General features: G+C 41.5%; 1 protein-coding gene across 1 annotated transcript; it reads right to left on the reverse strand.

Moving 5' to 3' along the window:
* Nucleotides 1–16,556: 16,556 nt before the first annotated feature.
* Nucleotides 16,557–20,976, reverse strand: irx1a (iroquois homeobox 1a). The gene is made up of 4 exons (XM_042316860.1): nucleotides 20,495–20,976; nucleotides 18,101–19,094; nucleotides 17,648–17,723; nucleotides 16,557–16,924 (listed from the first exon to the last, which is right to left on the reverse strand). Exons 1-4 carry the CDS (start codon nucleotides 20,738–20,740, stop codon nucleotides 16,867–16,869), a joined length of 1,374 nt encoding a protein of 457 aa, XP_042172794.1. The 5' UTR covers nucleotides 20,741–20,976; the 3' UTR covers nucleotides 16,557–16,866.
* Between the last annotated feature and the right edge of the window lie 433 nt (nucleotides 20,977–21,409).

Below are 21,409 nucleotides of genomic sequence, written 5' to 3' on the forward strand. Positions count from 1 at the left end.
GAGAATTATGAAGGCAGGGCTACGGCTCTACTGAGTCCTGCCAATTAACACCCCCGCAGCCACCTCTGCCTGCTACACAAGAGCCCTCATAAATACTTCACCCTATGGTGTAGTGTAAACTACAGTATATACCCTCCAGTGTTAATATCACTCTATAGTGTAAACTACAGTATATACTCTCCAGTGTTAATATCACTCTATAGTGTAAACTACAGTATATACTCTCCAGTGTTAATATCACTCTATAGTGTAAACTACAGTATATACTCTCCAGTGTTAATATCACTCTATAGTGTAAGTAATACACTACAAGCCCTTCATCCCGGCGTAGCTCCACACAGCTGTTAAACTGTCAGGGTTTGAAGCAGCTCATGAAGCAGACCAGGAGCTCAAAAAGAGACTCTCAGCAGCGCTTCCTGAGGAGAGATGGAGAGGCACACATCAGTGTGCCAGACCTTCCTGCACTGACAAGGTAGATAGCACCAGATTACACCACCCTGCTCCCCCTTCTATATTTCTGCCTGTGCCCTTAATGGCCAAAACCCATAGGCCTCTGGTCCAAAGTAGTGCACTATATAGGGAATAGGGTTCTACAGGCCTCTTGTCCAAAGTAGTGCACTATATAGGGAATAGGGTGCCATTGAAGCCACTGTTGGGGCCGGTGGGTCTGACGGTGTGTCTGGGAACAACAGGCTGGGAGACCCTGCGGAGGACTTGGAGGTTGGGATAACTTCATCGTCCAATCCTGTGCTCCCCTGCCTGACTCGCACCAACTGCTGTCAGCTGCTTTCCTCCATATTGTAAAAGCTGCAGTGCATCACAACTGTACTAATCCTAGTTAAAAGGCAAGGCACTGTACACAGATGTCAATACGGTGGCCTAGTGACTTCTGAATCACATCGCTGGATAGGAGGGACACGCAAGCTGTGCCAGGATTGACAACTTCATTACATTTTAAATGTGAAGAAATACACCAATACACTAGATTGTTTAAAAAGTCTTCAGTTTACTGGCTTATCTTGAGGTGAACTTTCACCCGAGTTTGAATAGGACAAGCGGTCAGATATTTAAAAAGATGTTAATGCAAAAAGACATATCTGTCATATTGTAAGACAGATAGATAAACATATAACTATTCTGAGATCATAAATCACTGACATTTGAAATGGTTTCTCTATCTCTCCTATCTAACAGTCTGAAACACTCAGTGTTGTGGAGTATAGTACTGTCATTGGTGTAGAGATAGAGACTGAAACCCTGGGTGTAGTTATGTTATTGGTGCATAGATAGAGCCTAGAACCCTGAGGGTAGTTCTGTTATTGGTGCAGAGATAGAGCCTAGAACCCTGAGTGTAGCTATGTTATTGGTGCAGAGATTGAGACTGGAACCCTGAGGGTAGAACTGTTATTGGTGTAGAGATAGAGACTGAAACCCTGGGTGTAGTTATGTTATTGGTGCATAGATAGAGACTGAAACCCTGGGTGTAGTTATGTTATTGGTGCAGAGATAGAGACTGAAACCCTGAGGGTAGTTCTGTTATTGGTGCATAGATAGAGCCTAGAACCCTGAGTGTAGTTCTGTTATTGGTGCAGAGATAGAGCCTAGAACCCTGAGGGTAGTTCTGTTATTGGTGCATAGATAGAGCCTAGAACCCTGAGGGTAGTTCTGTTATTGGTGCAGAGATAGAGCCTAGAACCCTGAGGGTAGTTCTGTTATTGGTGTAGAGATAGAGACTGAAACCCTGGGTGTAGTTATGTTATTGGTGCATAGATAGAGCCTAGAACCCTGAGGGTAGTTCTGTTATTGGTGCAGAGATAGAGCCTAGAACCCTGAGTGTAGCTATGTTATTGGTGCAGAGATTGAGACTGGAACCCTGAGGGTAGAACTGTTATTGACCAAACTGGTGACCAAACTTCGTTCTATAGTAGGTGCTGAGGTACCTACCCTTACTAAAAAAGATTGACGTTTCGGTACTGAGGTAAAAGTGCAGTAACTGCAGTCGCAGGTGATGTTTTTGCAGCATACTGCAGTTAAACTGCACTCTGACTGTAATCTTTTCTCATAAAGGAAGTGATACATTGTGTGATGAGGTAGTGATACATTGTGTGATGAGGTAGTGATACATTGTGTGATGAGGTAGTGTTACATTGTGTGATGAGGTAGTGTTACATTGTGTGATGAGGTAGTGTTACATTGTGTGATGAGGTAGTGATACATTGTGTGATGAGGTAGTGATACATTGTGTGATGAGGTAGTGTTACATTGTGTGATGAGGTAGTGTTACATTGTGTGTTGAGGTAGTGTTACATTGTGTGATGAGGTAGTGATACATCATGTGTTGAGGTAGTGTTACATTGTGTGATGAGGTAGTGTTACATTGTGTGATGAGGTAGTGTTACATTGTGTGATGAGGTAGTGTTACATTGTGTGATGAGGTAGTGTTAGATTGTGTGTTGAGGTAGTGTTACATTGTGTGTTGAGGTAGTGTTACATTGTGTGATGAGGTAGTGGTACATTGTGTGTTGAGGTAGTGTTACATTGTGTGATGAGGTAGTGTTACATTGTGTGATGAGGTAGTGTTACATTGTGTGTTGAGGTAGTGTTACATTGTGTGATGAGGTAGTGTTACATTGTGTGATGAGGTAGTGTTACATTGTGTGTTGAGGTAGTGTTACATTGTGTGATGAGGTAGTGTTACATTGTGTGTTGAGGTAGTGTTACATTGTGTGATGAGGTAGTGATACATCATGTGTTGAGGTAGTGTTACATTAATAATAAATACTGTCAGTCATATAGTGGAATAATAAATACAGTTAGCCATATAGATAATAAATACAGTCAGTCATATAGATAATAATAAATACAGTCAGCCATATAGATAATAATAAATACAGTCAGCCATATAGATAATAATAAATACAGTCAGCCATATAGATAATAATAAATACAGTCAGCCATATAGATAATAATAAATACAGTCAGCCATATAGAGTAATAATAAATACAGTCAGCCATATAGATAATAATAAATACAGTCAGTCATATAGATAATAATAAATACAGTCAGCCATATAGATAATAATAAATACAGTCAGTCATATAGATAATAATAAATACAGTCAGCCATATAGTGGAATAATAAATACAGTCAGTCATATAGATAATAATAAATACAGTCAGCCATATAGATAATAATAAATACAGTCAGCCATATAGATAATAATAAATACAGTCACCCATATAGATAATAATAAATACAGTCAGCCATATAGATAATAATAAATACAGTCAGCCATATAGATAATAATAAATACAGTCAGCCATATAGATAATAATAAATACAGTCAGCCATATAGATAATAATAAATACAGTCAGTCATATAGATAATAATAAATACAGTCAGCCATATAGTGGAATAATAAATACAGTCAGCCATATAGAGGAATAATAAATACAGTCAGTCATATATATAATAATAAATACAGTCAGCCATATAGATAATAATAAATACAGTCAGCCATATAGATAATAATAAATACAGTCAGCCATATAGTGGAATAATAAATACAGTCAGCCATATAGATAATAATAAATACAGTCAGCCATATAGATAATAATAATAAATACAGTCAGCCATATAGATAATAATAAATACAGTCAGCCATATAGTGGAATAATAAATACAGTAATCAGCCAAATAGATAATAATAAATACAGTCAGCCATGTAGATAATAATAAATACAGTCAGCCATATAGATAATAATAAATACAGTCAGCCATATAGATAATAATAAATACAGTCAGCCATATAGATAATAATAAATACAGTCAACCATATAGTGGCTAATAATAAATACAGTCAGCCATATAGATAATAATAAATACAGTCAGCCATATAGTGGAATAATAAATACAGTCAGCCATATAGATAATAATAAATACAGTCAGCCATATAGATAATAATAAATACAGTCAGCCATATAGATAATAATAAATACAGTCAGCCATATAGATAATAATAAATACAGTCAGCCATATAGATAATAATAAATACAGTCAGCCATATAGTGGAATAATAAATACAGTCAGCCATATAGATAATAATAAATACAGTCAGCCATATAGATAATAATAAATACAGTCAGCCATATAGATAATAATAAATACAGTCAGCCATATAGTGGAATAATAAATACAGTCAGCCATATAGATAATAATAAATACAGTCAGCCATATAGATAATAATAAATACAGTCAGCCATATAGTGGAATAATAAATACAGTCAGCCATATAGATAATAATAAATACAGTCAGCCATATAGATAATAATAAATACAGTCAGCCATATAGATAATAATAAATACAGTCAGTCATATAGATAATAAATACAGTCAGTCATATAGATAATAAATACAGTCAGTCATATAGATAATAAATACAGTCAGTCATATAGATAATAAATACAGTCAGCCATATAGATAATAAATACAGTCAGTCATATAGATAATAATAAATACAGTCAGCCATATAGATAATAATAAATACAGTCAGCCATATAGTGGAATAATAAATACAGTCAGCCATATAGATAATAATAAATACAGTCAGCCATATAGATAATAATAAATACAGTCAGTCATATAGATAATAATAAATACAGTCAGCCATATAGATAATAATAAATACAGTCAGCCATATAGATAATAATAAATACAGTCAGCCATATAGATAATAATAAATACAGTCAGCCATATAGATAATAATAAATACAGTCAGCCATATAGATAATAATAAATACAGTCAGCCATATAGATAATAATAAATACAGTCAGCCATATAGAAAATAATAAATACAGTCAGCCATATAGTGGAATAATAAATACAGTCAGCCATATAGATAATAATAAATACAGTCAGCCATATAGATAATAATAAATACAGTCAGCCATATAGTGGAATAATAAATACAGTCAGCCATATAGATAATAATAAATACAGTCAGTCATATAGATAATAATAAATACAGTCAGTCATATAGATAATAATAAATACAGTCAGTCATATAGATAATAATAAATACAGTCAGCCATATAGATAATAATAAATACAGTCAGTCATATAGATAATAATAAATACAGTCAGCCATATAGATAATAATAAATACAGTCAGCCATATAGTGGAATAATAAATACAGTCAGCCATATAGATAATAATAAATACAGTCAGCCATATAGATAATAAATACAGTCAGTCATATAGATAATAATAAATACAGTCAGCCATATAGATAATAATAAATACAGTCAGCCATATAGATAATAATAAATACAGTCAGCCATATAGATAATAATAAATACAGTCACCCATATAGATAATAATAAATACAGTCAGCCATATAGATAATAATAAATACAGTCAGCCATATAGATAATAATAAATACAGTCAGCCATATAGATAATAATAAATACAGTCAGTCATATAGATAATAATAAATACAGTCAGCCATATAGATAATAATAAATACAGTCAGTCATATAGTGGAATAATAAATACAAATGCTTACTTACAAGCCCTTAACCAACAATGTAGGTCAAGAAATAGAGTTAAGAAAAAAGGCCAGTATCCTAGAGTCACCTTTTCACTGTTGACTTTGAGACTGGTGTTTTGCGGGCGCTATTTAATGAAGCTGCCATTTGGGACTTGTGAGGCGTCTGTTTCTCAAACTAAACACTGACATGTACTTGTCCTCTTGCTCAATTGTGCACCGGGGCCTCCCACCTCTCTTTCTACTCTGGTTAGAGCCAGTTTGCGCTGTTCTGTGAAGGGAGTAGAACGCAGCGTTTTACCAGATCTTCAGTTTCTTGGCAATTTCTCTCGTGGAATAGCCTTCATTTCTCAGAACAAGTATCGACTGATGAGTTTCAGAAGAAAGTCCTTTGTTTCTGGAAGTTTTGATAATTAAACCCACAAATGCTGATGATCCAGATACTCAACTCGTTTAAAGAAGCCCAGTTTTATTGCTTCTTTAATTAGAACAACAGTTTTCAGGTGTGCTAACATAATTGCAAAAGGGGTTTTCTAATAACCAATTAGCCTATTAAAATTCTGAACTTGGATTAGCTAACAGAATGTGCCATTGGAACACAGGAGTGATGGCTGCTGACAATGGGCCTCTGTACGCCCATGTAGATATTCCATAAAAAATCATCCATTTTCAACAACAATAGTCATTTACAACATTAACAATGTCTACACTGTATTTCTGATCAATTTGATGTTATTTTAATGGACAAAAAAAATGCTTTTCTTTCAAAAACAAGGACATTTGTAAGTGACACCAAACTTTTGAACGGTAGTGTACTTCCATCATTACTGGACAAATGGCGCCGGAGGAGATGGCTGCCATTTTACAGGCTCATAACCCATTGTGCTATTGTGTGTGTTTTTCAGCTGTATTTGTAACTTATTCTGTACGTAATGTTTCTGCCACCGTCTCTTATAAACTCACAGGATCGATGTCCCCCCAGCGGGATGGTTGAGCTAACGTAGGCTCATGTGATTAGCATGAGGTTGTTAGTAACAAGAACATTTCCCGGGACATAGACATATCCAATATGGCTCAAATTCTTGTTACTCTAACTGCACTGTCCACTTTACAGTAGCTATTACAGTGAAAGAATACCATTCTATTGTTTGAGGAGAGTGCACAATTATGAACATGAAAATGTATCAATAAACCAATTAGGCACATTTGGGCAGATTTGATACAACATTTTGAACAGTAATGCAATGGTTCATTGGAACAGTCTAAAACATTGCACATACACTGCTGCCATCTAGTGGCCAAAATCTACATTGCGCCTGGGCTGGAATAATACATTACGGCCTTTCTCTTGCATTTCAAAGATGGTACAAAAAAACTGCTTGTTTTTTTCTTTGTATTATCTTTTACCAGATCTAATGTGTTATATTCTACTACATTAATTTCACATTTACATAAACTTCAAAGTGTTTCCTTTCAAATGGTACCAATAATATGCATATCATTGCTTCCGGTCCTGAGCTACAGGAAGTTAGATTTGGGTTTGTCATTTTAGGGGAATATTGATTCTAATGAGACCTCAGCCTATCTGGGGTGATGTTTTGATTCTAATGAGACCTCAACATATCTGGGTGATGTGATAAGTTTTCAGTATATCTTGTGTTTTGCCCTAAGCCCCAGGTATTTGGCTGAAATGTTTTGACCTAGTAATGCCTTCAGTATATCTTGGTTGTGTTTTTTGATCCCTATACCTGCAGCCCCAGGCCTCAGTTTATCTGGCTGTGTGTTTTGACCTTAATGACTTCCAAGTATATTGGGGGGGTGTTTTGACCCTAATGATCCCTCAGTATACCTGAAGCATGTTTTGGCCCTAATGATGCCTCAGTATATCTGGGGTGTGTCTTGACCCTAATGAGCCCTCAGTATATTTGAAGGATGTTTTGACCGTAATGAGCCCTCAGTATATCTCAAGTGTGTTTCGACCCTAATGAGTCCCCAGTATATCTGGGCTGTGTTTTTTCATTTTAATGAGCCCTCAGTATATCTGGCAGTATGATTTGAACTTAATGAGCACCCAGTATGTCTGGCCATGTTTTGTTTTTTTACCCTTATGAGCCCTCAGTTTATCGGGGGTGTTTTGACCCTAATGATCCCTCAGTATATCTGGATGTTTGTTTTGACCCTAACTTTGTTTGACTCTTTGCAAACTGGAATCCATACATCCTGAGGCTGCATTCATTGTAGCTGGGGATTTTAACAAGGCTAATCTGAAAACAAGACTCCCTAAATTGTATCAGCATATCGATTGCGCAACCAGGGCTGGCAAAACCTTGGATCATTGCTATTCTAACTTCCGTGACGCATATAAGGCCCTGCCCCGCCCTCCTTTCGGAAAAGTTGACCACGACTCCATTTTGTTGCTCCCTGCCTACAGACAGAATCTAAAACAAGAAGCTCCCGCGCTGAGGTCTGTTCAACGCTGGTCCGACCAATCTGATTCCACACTCCAAGACTGCTTCCATCACGTGGACTGGGATATGTTTCGTACTGCGTCAGACAACAACATTGACGAATACGCTGATTCGGTGTGCGAGTTCATTAGAACGTGCGTTGAAGATGTCGTTCCCATAGCAACGATTAAAACATTCCCAAACCAGAAACCGTGGATTGATGGCAGCATTCGCGTGAAACTGAAAGCGCGAACCACTGCTTTTAATCAGGGCAAGGTGTCTGGTAACATGACTGAATACAAACAGTGCAGCTATTCCCTCCCCAAGGCAATCAAACAAGCTAAGCGTCAGTATAGACACAAAGTAGAATCTCAATTCAACGGCTCAGACAAAAGAGGTATGTGGCATGGTCTACAATCAATTACGGACTACAAAAAGAAAACCAGCCCCGTCACGGACCAGGATGTCTTGCTCCCAGGCAGACTAAATAACTTTTTTGCCCGATTTGAGGACAATACAGTGCCACTGACACGGCCCACAACCAAAACATGCGGCCTCTCCTTCACTGCAGCCAAGGTGAGTAAAACATTTAAACATGTTAACCCTCGCAAGGCTGCAGGCCCAGACGGCATCCCCAGCCGCGCCCTCAGAGCATGCGCAGACCAGCTGGCTGGTGTGTTTACGGACATATTCAATCAATCCCTATCCCAGTCTGCTGTTCCCACGTGCTTCAAGAGGGCCACCATTGTTCCTGTTCCCAAGAAAGCTAAGGTAACTGAGCTAAACGACTACCGCCCCGTAGCACTCACTCCCGTCATCATGAAGTGCTTTGAGAGACTAGTCAAGGACCATATCACCTCCACCCTACCTGACACCCTAGACCCACTCCAATTTGCTTACCGCCCAAATAGGTCCACAGACGATGCAAACTCAACCACACTGCACACTGCCCTAACCCATCTGGACAAGAGGAATACCTATGTGAGAATGCTGTTCATCGACTACAGCTCGGCATTTAACACCATAGTACCCTCCAAGCTCGTAATCAAGCTCGAGACCCTGGGTCTCGACCCCGCCCTGTGCAACTGGGTACTGGACTTCCTGACGGGCCGCCCCCAGGTGGTGAGGGTAGGCAACAACATCTCCACCCCGCTGATCCTCAACACTGGGGCCCCACAAGGGTGCGTTCTGAGCCCTCTCCTGTACTCCCTGTTCACCCACGACTGCGTGGCCACGCACGCCTCCAACTCAATCATCAAGTTTGCGCACTAAACAACAGTGGTAGGCTTGATTACCAACAACGACGAGACGGCCTACAGGGAGGAGGTGAGGGCCCTCGGAGTGTGGTGTCAGGAAAATAACCTCACACTCAACGTCAACAAAACTAAGGAGATGATTGTGGACTTCAGGAAACAGCAGAGGGAACACCCCCCTATCCACATCGATGGAACAGTAGTGGAGAGGGTAGCAAGTTTTAAGTTCCTCGGCATACACATCACAGACAAACTGAATTGGTCCACCCACACAGACAGCATCGTGAAGAAGGCGCAGCAGCGCCTCTTCAACCTCAGGAGGCTGAAGAAATTTGGCTTGTCATCAAAAGCACTCACAAACTTCTACAGATGCACAATCGAGAGCATCCTGGCGGGCTGTATCACCGCCTGGTACGGCAACTGCTCCGCCCACAACCGTAAGGCTCTCCAGAGGGTAGTGAGGTCTGCACAACGCATCACCGGGGGCAAACTACCTGCCCTCCAGGACACCTACACCACCCGATGTTACAGGAAGGCCATAAAGATCATCAAGGACAACAACCACCCGAGCCACTGCCTGTTCACCCCGCTATCATCCAGAAGGCGAGGTCAGTACAGGTGCATCAAAGCTTCTATCTCAAGGCCATCAGACTGTTAAACAGCCACCACTAACATTGAGTGGCTGCTGCCAACACACTGACTCAACTCCAGCCACTTTAATAATGGGAATTGATGGGAAATGATGTAAAATATATCACTAGCCACTTTAAACAATGCTACCTAATATAATGTTTACATACCCTACATTATTCATCTCATATGCATACGTATATACTGTACTCTATATCATCTACTGCATCTTTATGTAATACATGTATCACTAGCCACTTTAACTATGCCACTTTGTTTACATACTCATCTCATATGTATATACTGTACTCGATACCATCTACTGTATCTTGCCTATGCTGCTCTGTACCATCACTCATTCATATATCTTTATGTACATATTCTTTATCCCCCTACACTTGTGTGTATAAGACAGTAGTTTTGGAATTGTTAGTTTACTTGTTGGTTATTACTGCATTGTCGGAACTAGAAGCACAAGCATTTCGCTACACTCGCACTAACATCTGCTAACCATGTGTATGTGACAAATAAAATTTGATTTGATTTGATTTTGATTTAATGATCCGTCAGTATACCTGGCCGCGTGTTTTGGCCCTAATGAGCACTCAGTATATTTGGGGGGTGTTTTGACCCTAATGAGCCCTCTGTATATTTGGGTGGTGTTTTGACTCTGATGATCCCTCAGTATATTTGGGGGGTGTTTTGACCCTAATGAGCCCTCAGTATATTTGGGGGTGTTTTGACTCTGATGATCCCTCAGTATATTTGGGGGTGTTTTGACCCTAATGAGCCCTCAGTATATTTGGGGGTGTTTTGACCCTAATGAGCCCTCAGTATATTTGGGGGTGTTTTGACTCTAATGAGCCCTCAGTATATTTGGGGGTGTTTTGATTCTAATGATCCCTCAGTATATTTGGGGGTGTTTTGACTCTAATGAGCCCTCAGTATATCTGTCCATCTGTTTTGACCCTAATGAAGCCTCAGTATATTTGGGGGTGTTTTGACCCTAAGGAAGCCTCAGTATATTTGGGGGGTGTTTTGACCCTAATGAAACCTCAGTATATTTGGGGGGTGTTTTGACCCTAATGAAGCCTCAGTATATTTGGGGGGTGTTTTGACCCTAATGAAGCCTCAGTATATTTGGGGCTGTTTTGACCCTAATGAGCCCTCAGTATATCTGGGGTGTGTTTTGACCAAGGTGCAGAGCAACATGTTGTCCACAAGGCTCTAGTAGTGTTTTGTTGCTTCTCTGGTCCGTTACCTCTGAGGATCTCTGATCTGCTCTCAGACACAAAGGGAATGTTCCTCATATTCTGCTCTATCTCTGCTGATCAAAACACAGAATTGAGCTTTTTATTAGCCAGAAAGTGTCTACCTCCACGTTCTCCTCTGTCCTGTTCTGGCCTGTTCTGGCCTGCTCTGTCCTGTTCTGGCCTGTTCTGGCCTGCTTTGGCCTGCTCTGGCCTGGTCAGCAGGGCTTGAGAGCGAATCATCAGCAGCTGCCAAGCCATTGTTGCTATTTGTGAGAGAGCCATGTGTCTCAGGCCCCAACCTATTCTCAGCCCCCTCTAACCCAGCTATCCAGCCCCCTCCCCCCTCCTCAAGAACCATGCAGCCCCCTCCAACCAACCAAACAACTAAGCCCCTCCAACACAGCTATCCAGTCCTCACAAACCCAGTCTCATCCAGCCCCCACCAACCCAGTCTCATCCAGCCCCCACCAACCCAGTCTCATCCACCCAGTCTCCCCCACCAACCCAGTCTCATCCAGCCCCCACCAACCCACATCCAGCCCCCACCAACCCAGTCCCATCCAGCCCCCACCAACCCAGTCCCATCCAGCCCCCACCAACCCAGTCCCATCCAGCCCCCCCACCAACCCAGTCCCATCCAGCCCCCCCAACCCAGTCCCATCCAGTCCCATCCAGCCCCCACCAACCCAGTCCCATCCAGCCCCCCCCACCAACCCAGTCCCATCCAGCCCCCACCAACCCCCCACCAACCCAGTCCCATCCAGCCCCCCCCACCAACCCAGTCCCATCCACCCAGTCCCCACCAACCCAGTCCCATCCAGCCCCCACCAACCCAGTCCCATCCAGCCCCCACCAACCCAGTCCCATCCAGCCCCCACCAACCCAGTCCCATCCAGCCCCCACCAACCCAGTCTCCTCCTGTGGCGTGTTTGATACTGACCTGTCCCTCTTGGAAAGAAAGGCCTGTGACCATGCCATCCGTCCCATTCAACCCATTGTGTTCCTGAAACAAGGAGCAGCAGAGTAGTCAGCTGAACACGGTGTTGGGACATTGTTGTAGTGTTGCTACTGACTGACTTGTCGCTCCCAGCTGGGCCAAACTACAGGAGGTATTCAGCCAGCTCTCTCTCACTATGGAGATGATTGGATTAAGGCATCTTCAGAAAGACAACAGACATCTCTGGATGAAAGAGGCAGAGACGACTGTGTTGTAAAGCAGAGGGCTGGGTGAATAGGCTGCTCCTGCCAAAAGACAAGACAGTGATAAACTTTCCCTCCGCGGTGTCACCTCTCTGCTCACCCACACTCACACACAAGACACAACTCTACAGCAAAGTAAATGGATCGCTACATTGTGTCAGATTTCAGGCAGCAAAGGGTCACTGTTGGTGTTCAGCAACAAAAGGCATAGTATGGTGTGGGAGCACGGCCCAAGACTACATGGAAAATATGTGTCCCAGCGCTGTCCGGGTTAGGGTTAGGCCGGGTTAGGCCAGGCTAGGGCCAGGTTAGGCCGGGTTAGGCCGGGTTAGGCCAGGTTAGGCCGGGTTAGCCCGGGTTAGGCCGGGTTAGGCCAGGTTAGGCCGGGTTAGCCCGGGTTAGGCCGGGTTAGGGTTAGGCCAGGTTAGGCCGGGTTAGGCCGGGTTAGGCCAGGTTAGGGTTAGATCGGGTTAGGGTTAGGGTTAGGCCGGGTTAGGCCGGGTTAGGCCAGGTTAGCCCGGGTTAGGCCAGGTTAGGCCAGGGTAAATAAGGACGTGTTCTGAACTAACTTGCCTAGTTAAATAATAATATGAGAGTTAACAGGGTTAGGGTTAGACTGGGTTAGGGTTAGGCCGGGTTAGGGTTAGGGTTAGGCCAGGTTAGCCCGGGTTAGCCAAGGTTAGGCCAGGTTAGGCCAGGTTAGGCCGGGGTAAATAAGGACGTGTTCTGAACTAACTTGCCTAGTTAAATAATAATATGAGAGTTAACAGGGTTAGGGTTAGACCGGGTTAGACCGGGTTAGGGTTAGACCGGGTTAGGGTTAGACCGGGTTAGGCCTGGGTAAATAATAACATGAGTGTCAACAACATATTGTGTTAGAATATTGTACACTTTCTGGATTCCCATATGTCCAATGTTCTTCCTCAAAATAGCAGCAATTTAGTGCCAATTTGCATTGGCATCTAATGTTTATGTATTCATTATTAAAATGTATGTAACTTCTATTTTGTTAATAGGAATGATTAAAAGTCTAATTCATTTTAAATCTTTTAATACATGTAATTTGTTCTAGATTTCTGTGTTTTATCACATGAGCAACCATTAAATCAATAATATATTAAACTGTATTTCACTTTAATTCATTGGAAAAGGTAAATGCCCATTCTGCTCATTATTATAATAATTTCTGTCATTAAACTAATAATAATTGTTGTTACTTTATTATACCATGGGCTGTTGTTTTTGTGTTGTTGTTTACACTTGTTGGCCACTAAATAACAGGCGGTAAATATTAGATAACTTTCCTTGCATTAACATCGAATCACCTCTACAGTTTATCTCTACGCTGTCTTAAATGTATTTGTTTGGAGTGTTAATGGCGTTGTGGCCCGGGGCGCTGGGAGGACCAGCTCACAGTGACAGCCTAATTATAGGCTCCTAGCCGCTTTATTACTCATTAAACAATCAACTGTACATCCACCGCTAAATGATTTGTGTTGTTGTATATATTAGGGAAACATAATATAATGGCAGGCTGCAGCTAGCGGCGCTGCAAACCTCAAGGTGCTTCGCTACAAAACCCAGAAACCAGACACCGGGGGGGTTATTTCATTTCAACTACAAAAGGCTCGTGAGAAGATGTGACGTGCGAATGTCGAGTAAAAGATGACATTCCGCGCACCTGCCTTGACTTCCGGGAAGGGCTGTCTTTTGTCCATCTGAATATATCAGCGCATTTAAACACTGAGGCATGTTGTTTATTCAGACATTATCTGGTTCATTATATTATAAGTACTTTTTTTTATTTCTGCGTTTCATGTTGTGCCTTGACTGGGTTGATTTTCCTTTTTTCCTTCATAGTAATTTACAAGGGCGATTGAAACTTCATGGCGCGTGATCTTACAGAAGTAATCATCATCCCCAAATCCATACATGAATTAACCTACCGATGGAGATCTGAGAGATGGCTCTGTGTATAGCTATATAGCTATGTATAGCTAAACAAAGTTGCTGATAATATAACTAATTGTGTTTTTGACAGAAGGCACAACAAACACATCTGACCCTGTCCTGCCTTTACCACCCTCTGACCTGGTTAATTTTCTAACAGGCTTTTAACGGCGTAACTGTTTAGCGAACTGCCATCAAAATGTCACAAATTTATGCGCATAAATGTTCTTCTCCTTGAGAGAAGTCAACGTTTACTGAAAAATAAAGCCACTTTGACCCCGGAATTAACACGGTGGAGACTGCTGCAGTGCGCACTGAGGTGGCCTAGATCTTCATTTGATTAATTCAATTCTGTTAGACCTCCATCACTCTGCCTTGCTCTCTGGAAAAAATACTCAAATAAGTTTTCATTACGAAATAATCTCTGAAGTTTACTAATATAGGACAACACCAATCTTTAGACTTTGTAAAATGATTAGAAAACAAGTATTTTAAATAGCCTTTGTTAACGCTGAATGGAAATGATTTGACCCTCACAAGCAACGGGGCAGGGGGAAACGGTTATGGTTTAAAGTCTATATAGAACATATGTTTCCAATCTTCTAAGAGTAATTATATTATAAACGTTATCTGACCACACACACTGTGAGTTTATTTTATTTAACCTTTATTTAACTAGGAAAGTCAGTTAAAATAAATTCTTATTTACAATATGGGCCCAACCCGGGCAAACCCTAACCCGGACGACGCTGGGCCAATTGTGCGCTACACTATGGGATTCCTAATCACGGCCGGTTGTGATATAGCCTGGAATCGAACCAATGTGTCTGTAGTGTATGACATAAGCACTAAGATGCAGTGCCGTAAACCGCTGCGCCACTTGGGAGCAAATAACATATAATCTTTTGACTCATATTCTAACCTAACTTTGGTCGCTTATTCGAAGTTGTAAAAAGTTCCAAGTTGTCAAGTGTTTCTAGAGTTTAAAGTGAAAATCTTTTGACTTGGTCTATATTATGTATCTGTAAATGTACTGAAGCCTATAGAGGTCGCTGTGATACAACAATAGACAGGCACCGAGCCAGCCGACACGTTCAGCCTGCCATACCTCCTAACAGCGAATACAACATATATTCGTCTCATGCAAATACTACAATAAAATATTCAATATAACCATTTTCAATAGGGATGTTGACATTGCGTTATCCCCATAAAATATGTAACATGAAATGTAATTGTTATAAAACCAGTTTTAGGTGGCTATAATTTGTTTATATGTGTTTAATAGTTGTTTTAATTTGAATGAAACCTGTTAATATTATGGTGTTTAATGAGGCCTAAGATATCGTTCTTATTCTGTATAGAAGTCTGATCGTTGTGGATCCACATTACCACCGTTCATTCCAATAACCAAAACAATGTTACACTTCAAATGACATCACCATAATCCTTGCAGTTGTTCCTCGTCATGAAGCTATCATTAAAGTGATTGAATAGAATGAGCTTCCTTCAGTCCCAATAGCCATCCCTATAACTTTTCCGATCACATGTAGCTGGCCGGACCCCAACACAGTTAGTAACCCTGCTAACAACGTCACCTGACCGCTAACCTCTCACTATTAATAATGTATTACCGAATCGACTTCTCTTTCTGACAGATTAGATTTTAACCATTTGATTTTGTTTGGGCAGGGCGTTCCCACATTATTACTTAATGATGCTCCCAGCTGCTTCTGTCCATTTCCCGGCACCAGCAACCATCTGGCCGGTTATTAGCACCTCAATGCGTCGACGCTCCCTCCCCATTTAACTGGAGAAAGTGGAATAACATTAGATGAGAGGGTCGGTATTATCCGCTGCTTTACCCGCTCTGCCCTCTCTCTAACAGGGGACGAGGTGCAAGGCGGGTTCCTCTCAGCTGCTAATGATTACATTGGAATGAAACGTCTTAGCGTTAGTTATGATAAGCCATTTACCCTGACGGATGTGTGTAGAAATATTAATAATAATAACAATAATAACAATAATAATAATGATAATAATAATAATAGTAATAATAATAATAATAGTAATAATAATAATGATAATAACAATAATAATAATAATAATAATAATAGTAATAATAATTATACTGATAATAATCTACTAGGCTGAACCAAATTGTTTAATAATATTGTGCAACAGAGAGCGTCCCTTGTTCTCTAAATATGTCACCGTGTCAGAGCTGTTTGATCCAGAAAATACAAAAAACAAAAGATCTATATTCTGATGTCTCGATAATTTCATTTAGTTTATTAGACAAAATATACGATCTGGACAAATGTCGTCAAAGCGCTATTTACACATGTAAATCACTGTATGTACAGACCAGAAGAAAGACAGAAGGAAAAAGCCTACCAAACGTCCCAGGGTAAAGAGCAGGGAATAACAGGCGCCATTATTTACAACAATAGACGAGATCCTGCCACAGGAGTTTATATCAAATTAGCCATTTGCTCTGAATGCTACGGTGAATTAAGTTATTTCTCATTGTCCTTTTCTGAGTGCGTAAAGTCTTTTTTTCCCCAGGGCAGAACGTCTTGATCAAGCCGAGGAGAGGGCCGTTAGAACCAGCTGCGGGGCTTCTTGCTGAGTCCTGGGGCTGAAAGAGCACAGAGGAGGACGAAGAGAACAATGAAAAGACAGAACCGTTTTTCTATACAATAGAATATTATTTTAAAGTAGCCCAGCCACTGGGTCAACATACAGAACATGTCATCTAGGATTCTATATCTCTTCAAGTGTTCCTGTCGACGCGTTTTACCTATATCAGGAACTTGTATTTAAAGCATATCATTTATGACACGAATGATTGATTCCACGTGTGTATAATACATGCCAAACCACACACACAAACAGGCCGTCATTTGAGGATGGTACTGCCAGCAGCGGCCTAGTGCTAACAGTGGGAAGAAAGAGTTTCTGTGTAAATGTTAGCACTCCAGACGGGGAGAGGTCTTCTGCTAGAACGCTCCCCAGGGCCGGGCTGCTCCCCGGGGTCTTTAGGGAAGCCGAGCCCCAGACAGGTCCCGTTTTACGGGGGACTTGATAAGTAGTCAGCCTCCAGAGGGAGGGAATTAGGGGGGCTGGAGCCGAAACCCCGTGTCACCCGGGGAAGAACAACTCTTTTTTAGAAGCCAGACCAATCTCTCACATCTGTCCACCAAGAAACCAGTCCCTATACCTTCTAAGAGCCTAACCACAAACACCGCAGAATGGCACCATTTTGGAGCAAACCATTTGATATTACAATATTAGAATTGCCAGTCTTACTGTTATAATTCAGCCCAACTGCGTTTAGCCAATCATTCAAACAGCGTCTTACCCATCATGAAGGGGTCTGAATGAGGACTTCAGAGATTGCGTTGGAGGAGAGGCACTTCTTACAACGTTTTCACGGTCTGAAATAAAAGGATTCAACTCATTACAAAATTACCAAAAATATATATTTTATTTTTATTAAATACCAAAGTAATAACATAATGCTTCTGTGTCATTGTTATTATTATTATGATCATTATTATAACAAATGTGTGTGTGTGTGTGTGTGTGTGTGTGTGTGTGTGTGTGTGTGTGTGTGTGTGTGTGTGTGTGTGTGTGTGTGTGTGTGTGTGTGTGAGAGAGAGTAGACATTTTAGTCGTTTTAAAAGCACTTTTGGACAAAATACAATTGATAGGCTATGCATTTTGCATTAACAGTATTTTCTATGATTTTTGCTTCCCAAATATAACAGTAAATAAAGCTTTGAGCATACGATCATAACTGGTGCAGACCTACCTATGTGCTTGGGGCTGAGTTGTGGCGAGGCTCCAGGCGACACCAACACCGAGGCCTGCTGCTGCTGCAGCTGGGTCTGTAAGTGGAGGTTATGATGATGGTGCTGATTAACTCCTAGAAACGACCGGACATTGAGCAGAGAGTTCTGTCCCAGGAAAGCTCCGTTGGTCCAGTTATGGAACTTGCCTATCTGACAGGTGTATAGTCCGTGAGAGGGCAGGAAGGCTGGGTGTTGCATCTGAGGCGGGGTGTGACCGGTAGGGCCGGAGGGAGAGGTGGACTTGACAGAACTATCAGGACTGGTAGCCGTCTCAGCTAACGACCAGATTTTAGGCTTATTGTTCACTGGGAGCTGAAAACTTCCCTGTCTGTCTGGGGACACAACTCTGGTGTTGCTGTTGCTATCAGAAAGTTCCTTCCCGGAGGAAATTGAGTTCTTAGATTTGTCGAAGGCCTCGTGCTGCAGAGCGAAGGCCCGCCGTTTCTCCAGACTGTCCAGTTCTCGGTTTCGCTCTCTGCCCTCCGGTTTATCATCGTCCTCCTCATTGCTCTGATCTCCATCGTTGTCGTCTATCTTGTCTATATCGATGCTCTCTAGATCGATCTCCTCCTCGTCATCGTTCTTCTCCGCGTCTCCCTCGTTGTCGGAGCCGAAGATGTTTCCATCCTCGTCCTCTTTACTCCTGGCTCCCCACGTTACCTTGTTCTCCTTCTTCAGCCTCCTCCTGGCGTTAGCGAACCAGGTGGAAACCTGCGTCAGGGTCATCTTAGTAATGATGGCCAACATGATCTTCTCTCCCTTGGTGGGGTAGGGGTTCTTCCTGTGCTCATTGAGCCAGGCCTTCAGCGTGCTGGTACTCTCCCGGGTCGCGTTCTTGGGCCTGGCCGGGTCCCCGTACTGGAACTGACCGTAAGGGTAGAAAGCTGGCGAGGTGTGGGCCGCGAAGCTGCCGGGGTGCACGCCAGGACTGTCCTTCAGCTCGTACTGGGAGCCCTGGAAGGATGAACAACGCCACAGGATTGGTTAATATGTTGCTTAGAAACACGTGAATTTCTATAAATGCCTAAAACCACGCATATATTTCGACATGAATAGCATTTAAAAATGGGCCTACTCGCTTGGATATCCCTGTAACTCGTTTATGCCACTCGTTTATGTGAATTACAGTTTGGGATAATGTCCTTCAATAACGTCCAAAAGTTCCGAAAACTATAATACTCATAACGGATGTATTATATTTAAGCCTATATATTTAAGAGTATAGCTATACACACATATATATTCATGATACGTTTTCGCGTTTTAATTACTGAGGTGAGTAGAACTACTTTTAATGCATTTGACCGAAATGGTGTCAGTTGCCACTGCGGCCTAGTCTGTTCCTATTGTTATTTAAGAAATACTATTTCTGTATCAAATACAGATGTAAGTAAGTATTGGAATTGTTAAATGAAGTGTATTTTGTAGGACAGTATAAAATGTCAATGTCAACATGATTGTAAATGATTTATTTGATGCAGAAGGAGAAACTGTGATGTCTGTTAAAGAAGGCCTGGACACGCTGCATTCGTGTAACCGGGTGCTATAGCGATGAACTGCATTCTTTTGGAAAGTGTCTGTAAATGGTTATTTTTCCATTTCAGGCTATAAACCTTAAAAATATATATTTCATAAATACGGACGTCTTATCCTCAAATGATTTTCCTCAAAATGAATAGAACAAAGTAGAAGTATGTTGCGAGACAAAATGATAATATAATGTGTAGGTCATTGTGGAGGCCTGGACTATGTTTTGACCTAATGGCTTTGTTTCTATAGCTACTATTTTATCCCAACAGTTAAATGATTTGTGTGCGTGACAAATTCATGCAAAGGCCTTTGTTGTTTTGATTCACCAAAACGAATAGCTGTCTTAGTGAAATTTCAGAAGCCGAGAACAAATGCTAAAATAATTAAAATCAACTAAACTATATCATTTGTGTCACAAGCACCATTATCTAGACTAAACGCTATTTTATACTAAATAACTTCTCCCTCAAACCGAACGGCACACCGGTTTTTGGCTCATCTAGATCCAACAACATTTATTTGAATGCAGCTGGAACAAACTCCCACTTCAAACGACTAATACACTTCCAAAGTAGGTTTACGAATAATGAATATTACTGCAATATTTAAGACGTGTAGATAAAAGTTATAGATGCATTGTCATTTCTTATCAACAAACTTTCGGAGAGCGCGAGTATATGCAACTTGCAAAGAAACCGCAGAATGAATAGTTCTCAGCCGTCTTTTCACGTGCTTTTTCCAGGCAAAATAAGTGACACACTTGACGTAAAGCAACCATACAGACAACTATAATACAACACCAGAAGTATAGAAACAGCCCTTACCATTTGAGAGAACAGAGCCAGGTCTGCGCTACTGTAAGGCAGGAATGCGCTGTAGTTGTGTGCAGTGTAGGGGTTTGCGTACATGCCCAACACCGAGGTGACTGCAGCCGCAGCAGCCGACTGGTTTCCCGCTAACTCAGAGCTCCCTCCCCGGGACGACGGAGTCAGGACCCCCGGGCGATCCCCGCCGTACACCGCTTGGGAGGCACTTAAGTACTGAGGGTAGCCCAACTGGGGGAAAGACATCCTCTCCGCCGAGTCGTATGCCAAAACACGTCGGAACACGAGACCGAAGCGTAAAGAAGTCAAAGAGAAAGTGGCCAGGAAGCACAGCAGCAATAGGTCACAATGGTTCTTCTGCTTTTCTTTAAATCTCAGCTGCTCTCTTTCGCTGCAAGACCGTTGGATGTGATCACATCAACAATTGAGCTCCAACTGATGTGCCTGCCCCCAGGTCTCAGCCTGATCTCTCAGATACAATTTGAAGTTTATGCTTTGATTGGCATCCCACTTGAGCTGCAAGCTCCTCCTCGCCGGAGCATGTGGCTAGAGCATTGGCTGGGCCGCTGTCCCAGTGTTGGGAGTATTGTATGTTAAATGTTTAGCATTACAGTCCATTCACTGAAGCTTTGATTGTTGTATGACAACCTGTCTACACGATTTTACAGCTGTCCAACATAGTGGGATAAAGCACAAGGAGCAGGGAACTTCCTGAATACGTTCAACTGTCATTAACACAGAACAGTACAGGAGGGAAATGGTGGACTTGTTCTATAGGACTTATCAGGACATTTACTCTCTCATTTAGACATTTTACAAAGTATGTCTATAGGCTATTTGGGAGTATGCAATTTTATTGAGCTTATTCTATTTTCTATTTGTAATTTATATTATGTTATTATGCTGTCCAATCTC

The sequence above is a fragment of the Oncorhynchus tshawytscha genome, unplaced genomic scaffold (assembly GCF_018296145.1).
Source record: "Oncorhynchus tshawytscha isolate Ot180627B unplaced genomic scaffold, Otsh_v2.0 Un_contig_3400_pilon_pilon, whole genome shotgun sequence".
NCBI lineage: Eukaryota > Metazoa > Chordata > Actinopteri > Salmoniformes > Salmonidae > Oncorhynchus > Oncorhynchus tshawytscha.

What these genes read in the sequence shown, in the direction of transcription:
- irx1a (XM_042316860.1), bottom strand. Translation starts at nt 20,740, where the DNA reads ATGTCTTTCCCCCAGTTGGGCTACCCTCAGTACTTAAGTGCCTCCCAA. An exon ending in TGGCTCTGTTCTCTCAAATG is followed by an intron (nt 19,095 to 20,494) that starts GTAAGGGCTGTT and finishes TCATCCTTCCAG; the next exon opens with GGCTCCCAGTACGAGCTGAA. An exon ending in TTCAGACCCCTTCATGATGG is followed by an intron (nt 16,925 to 17,647) that starts GTAAGACGCTGT and finishes GTGCTCTTTCAG; the next exon opens with CCCCAGGACTCAGCAAGAAG.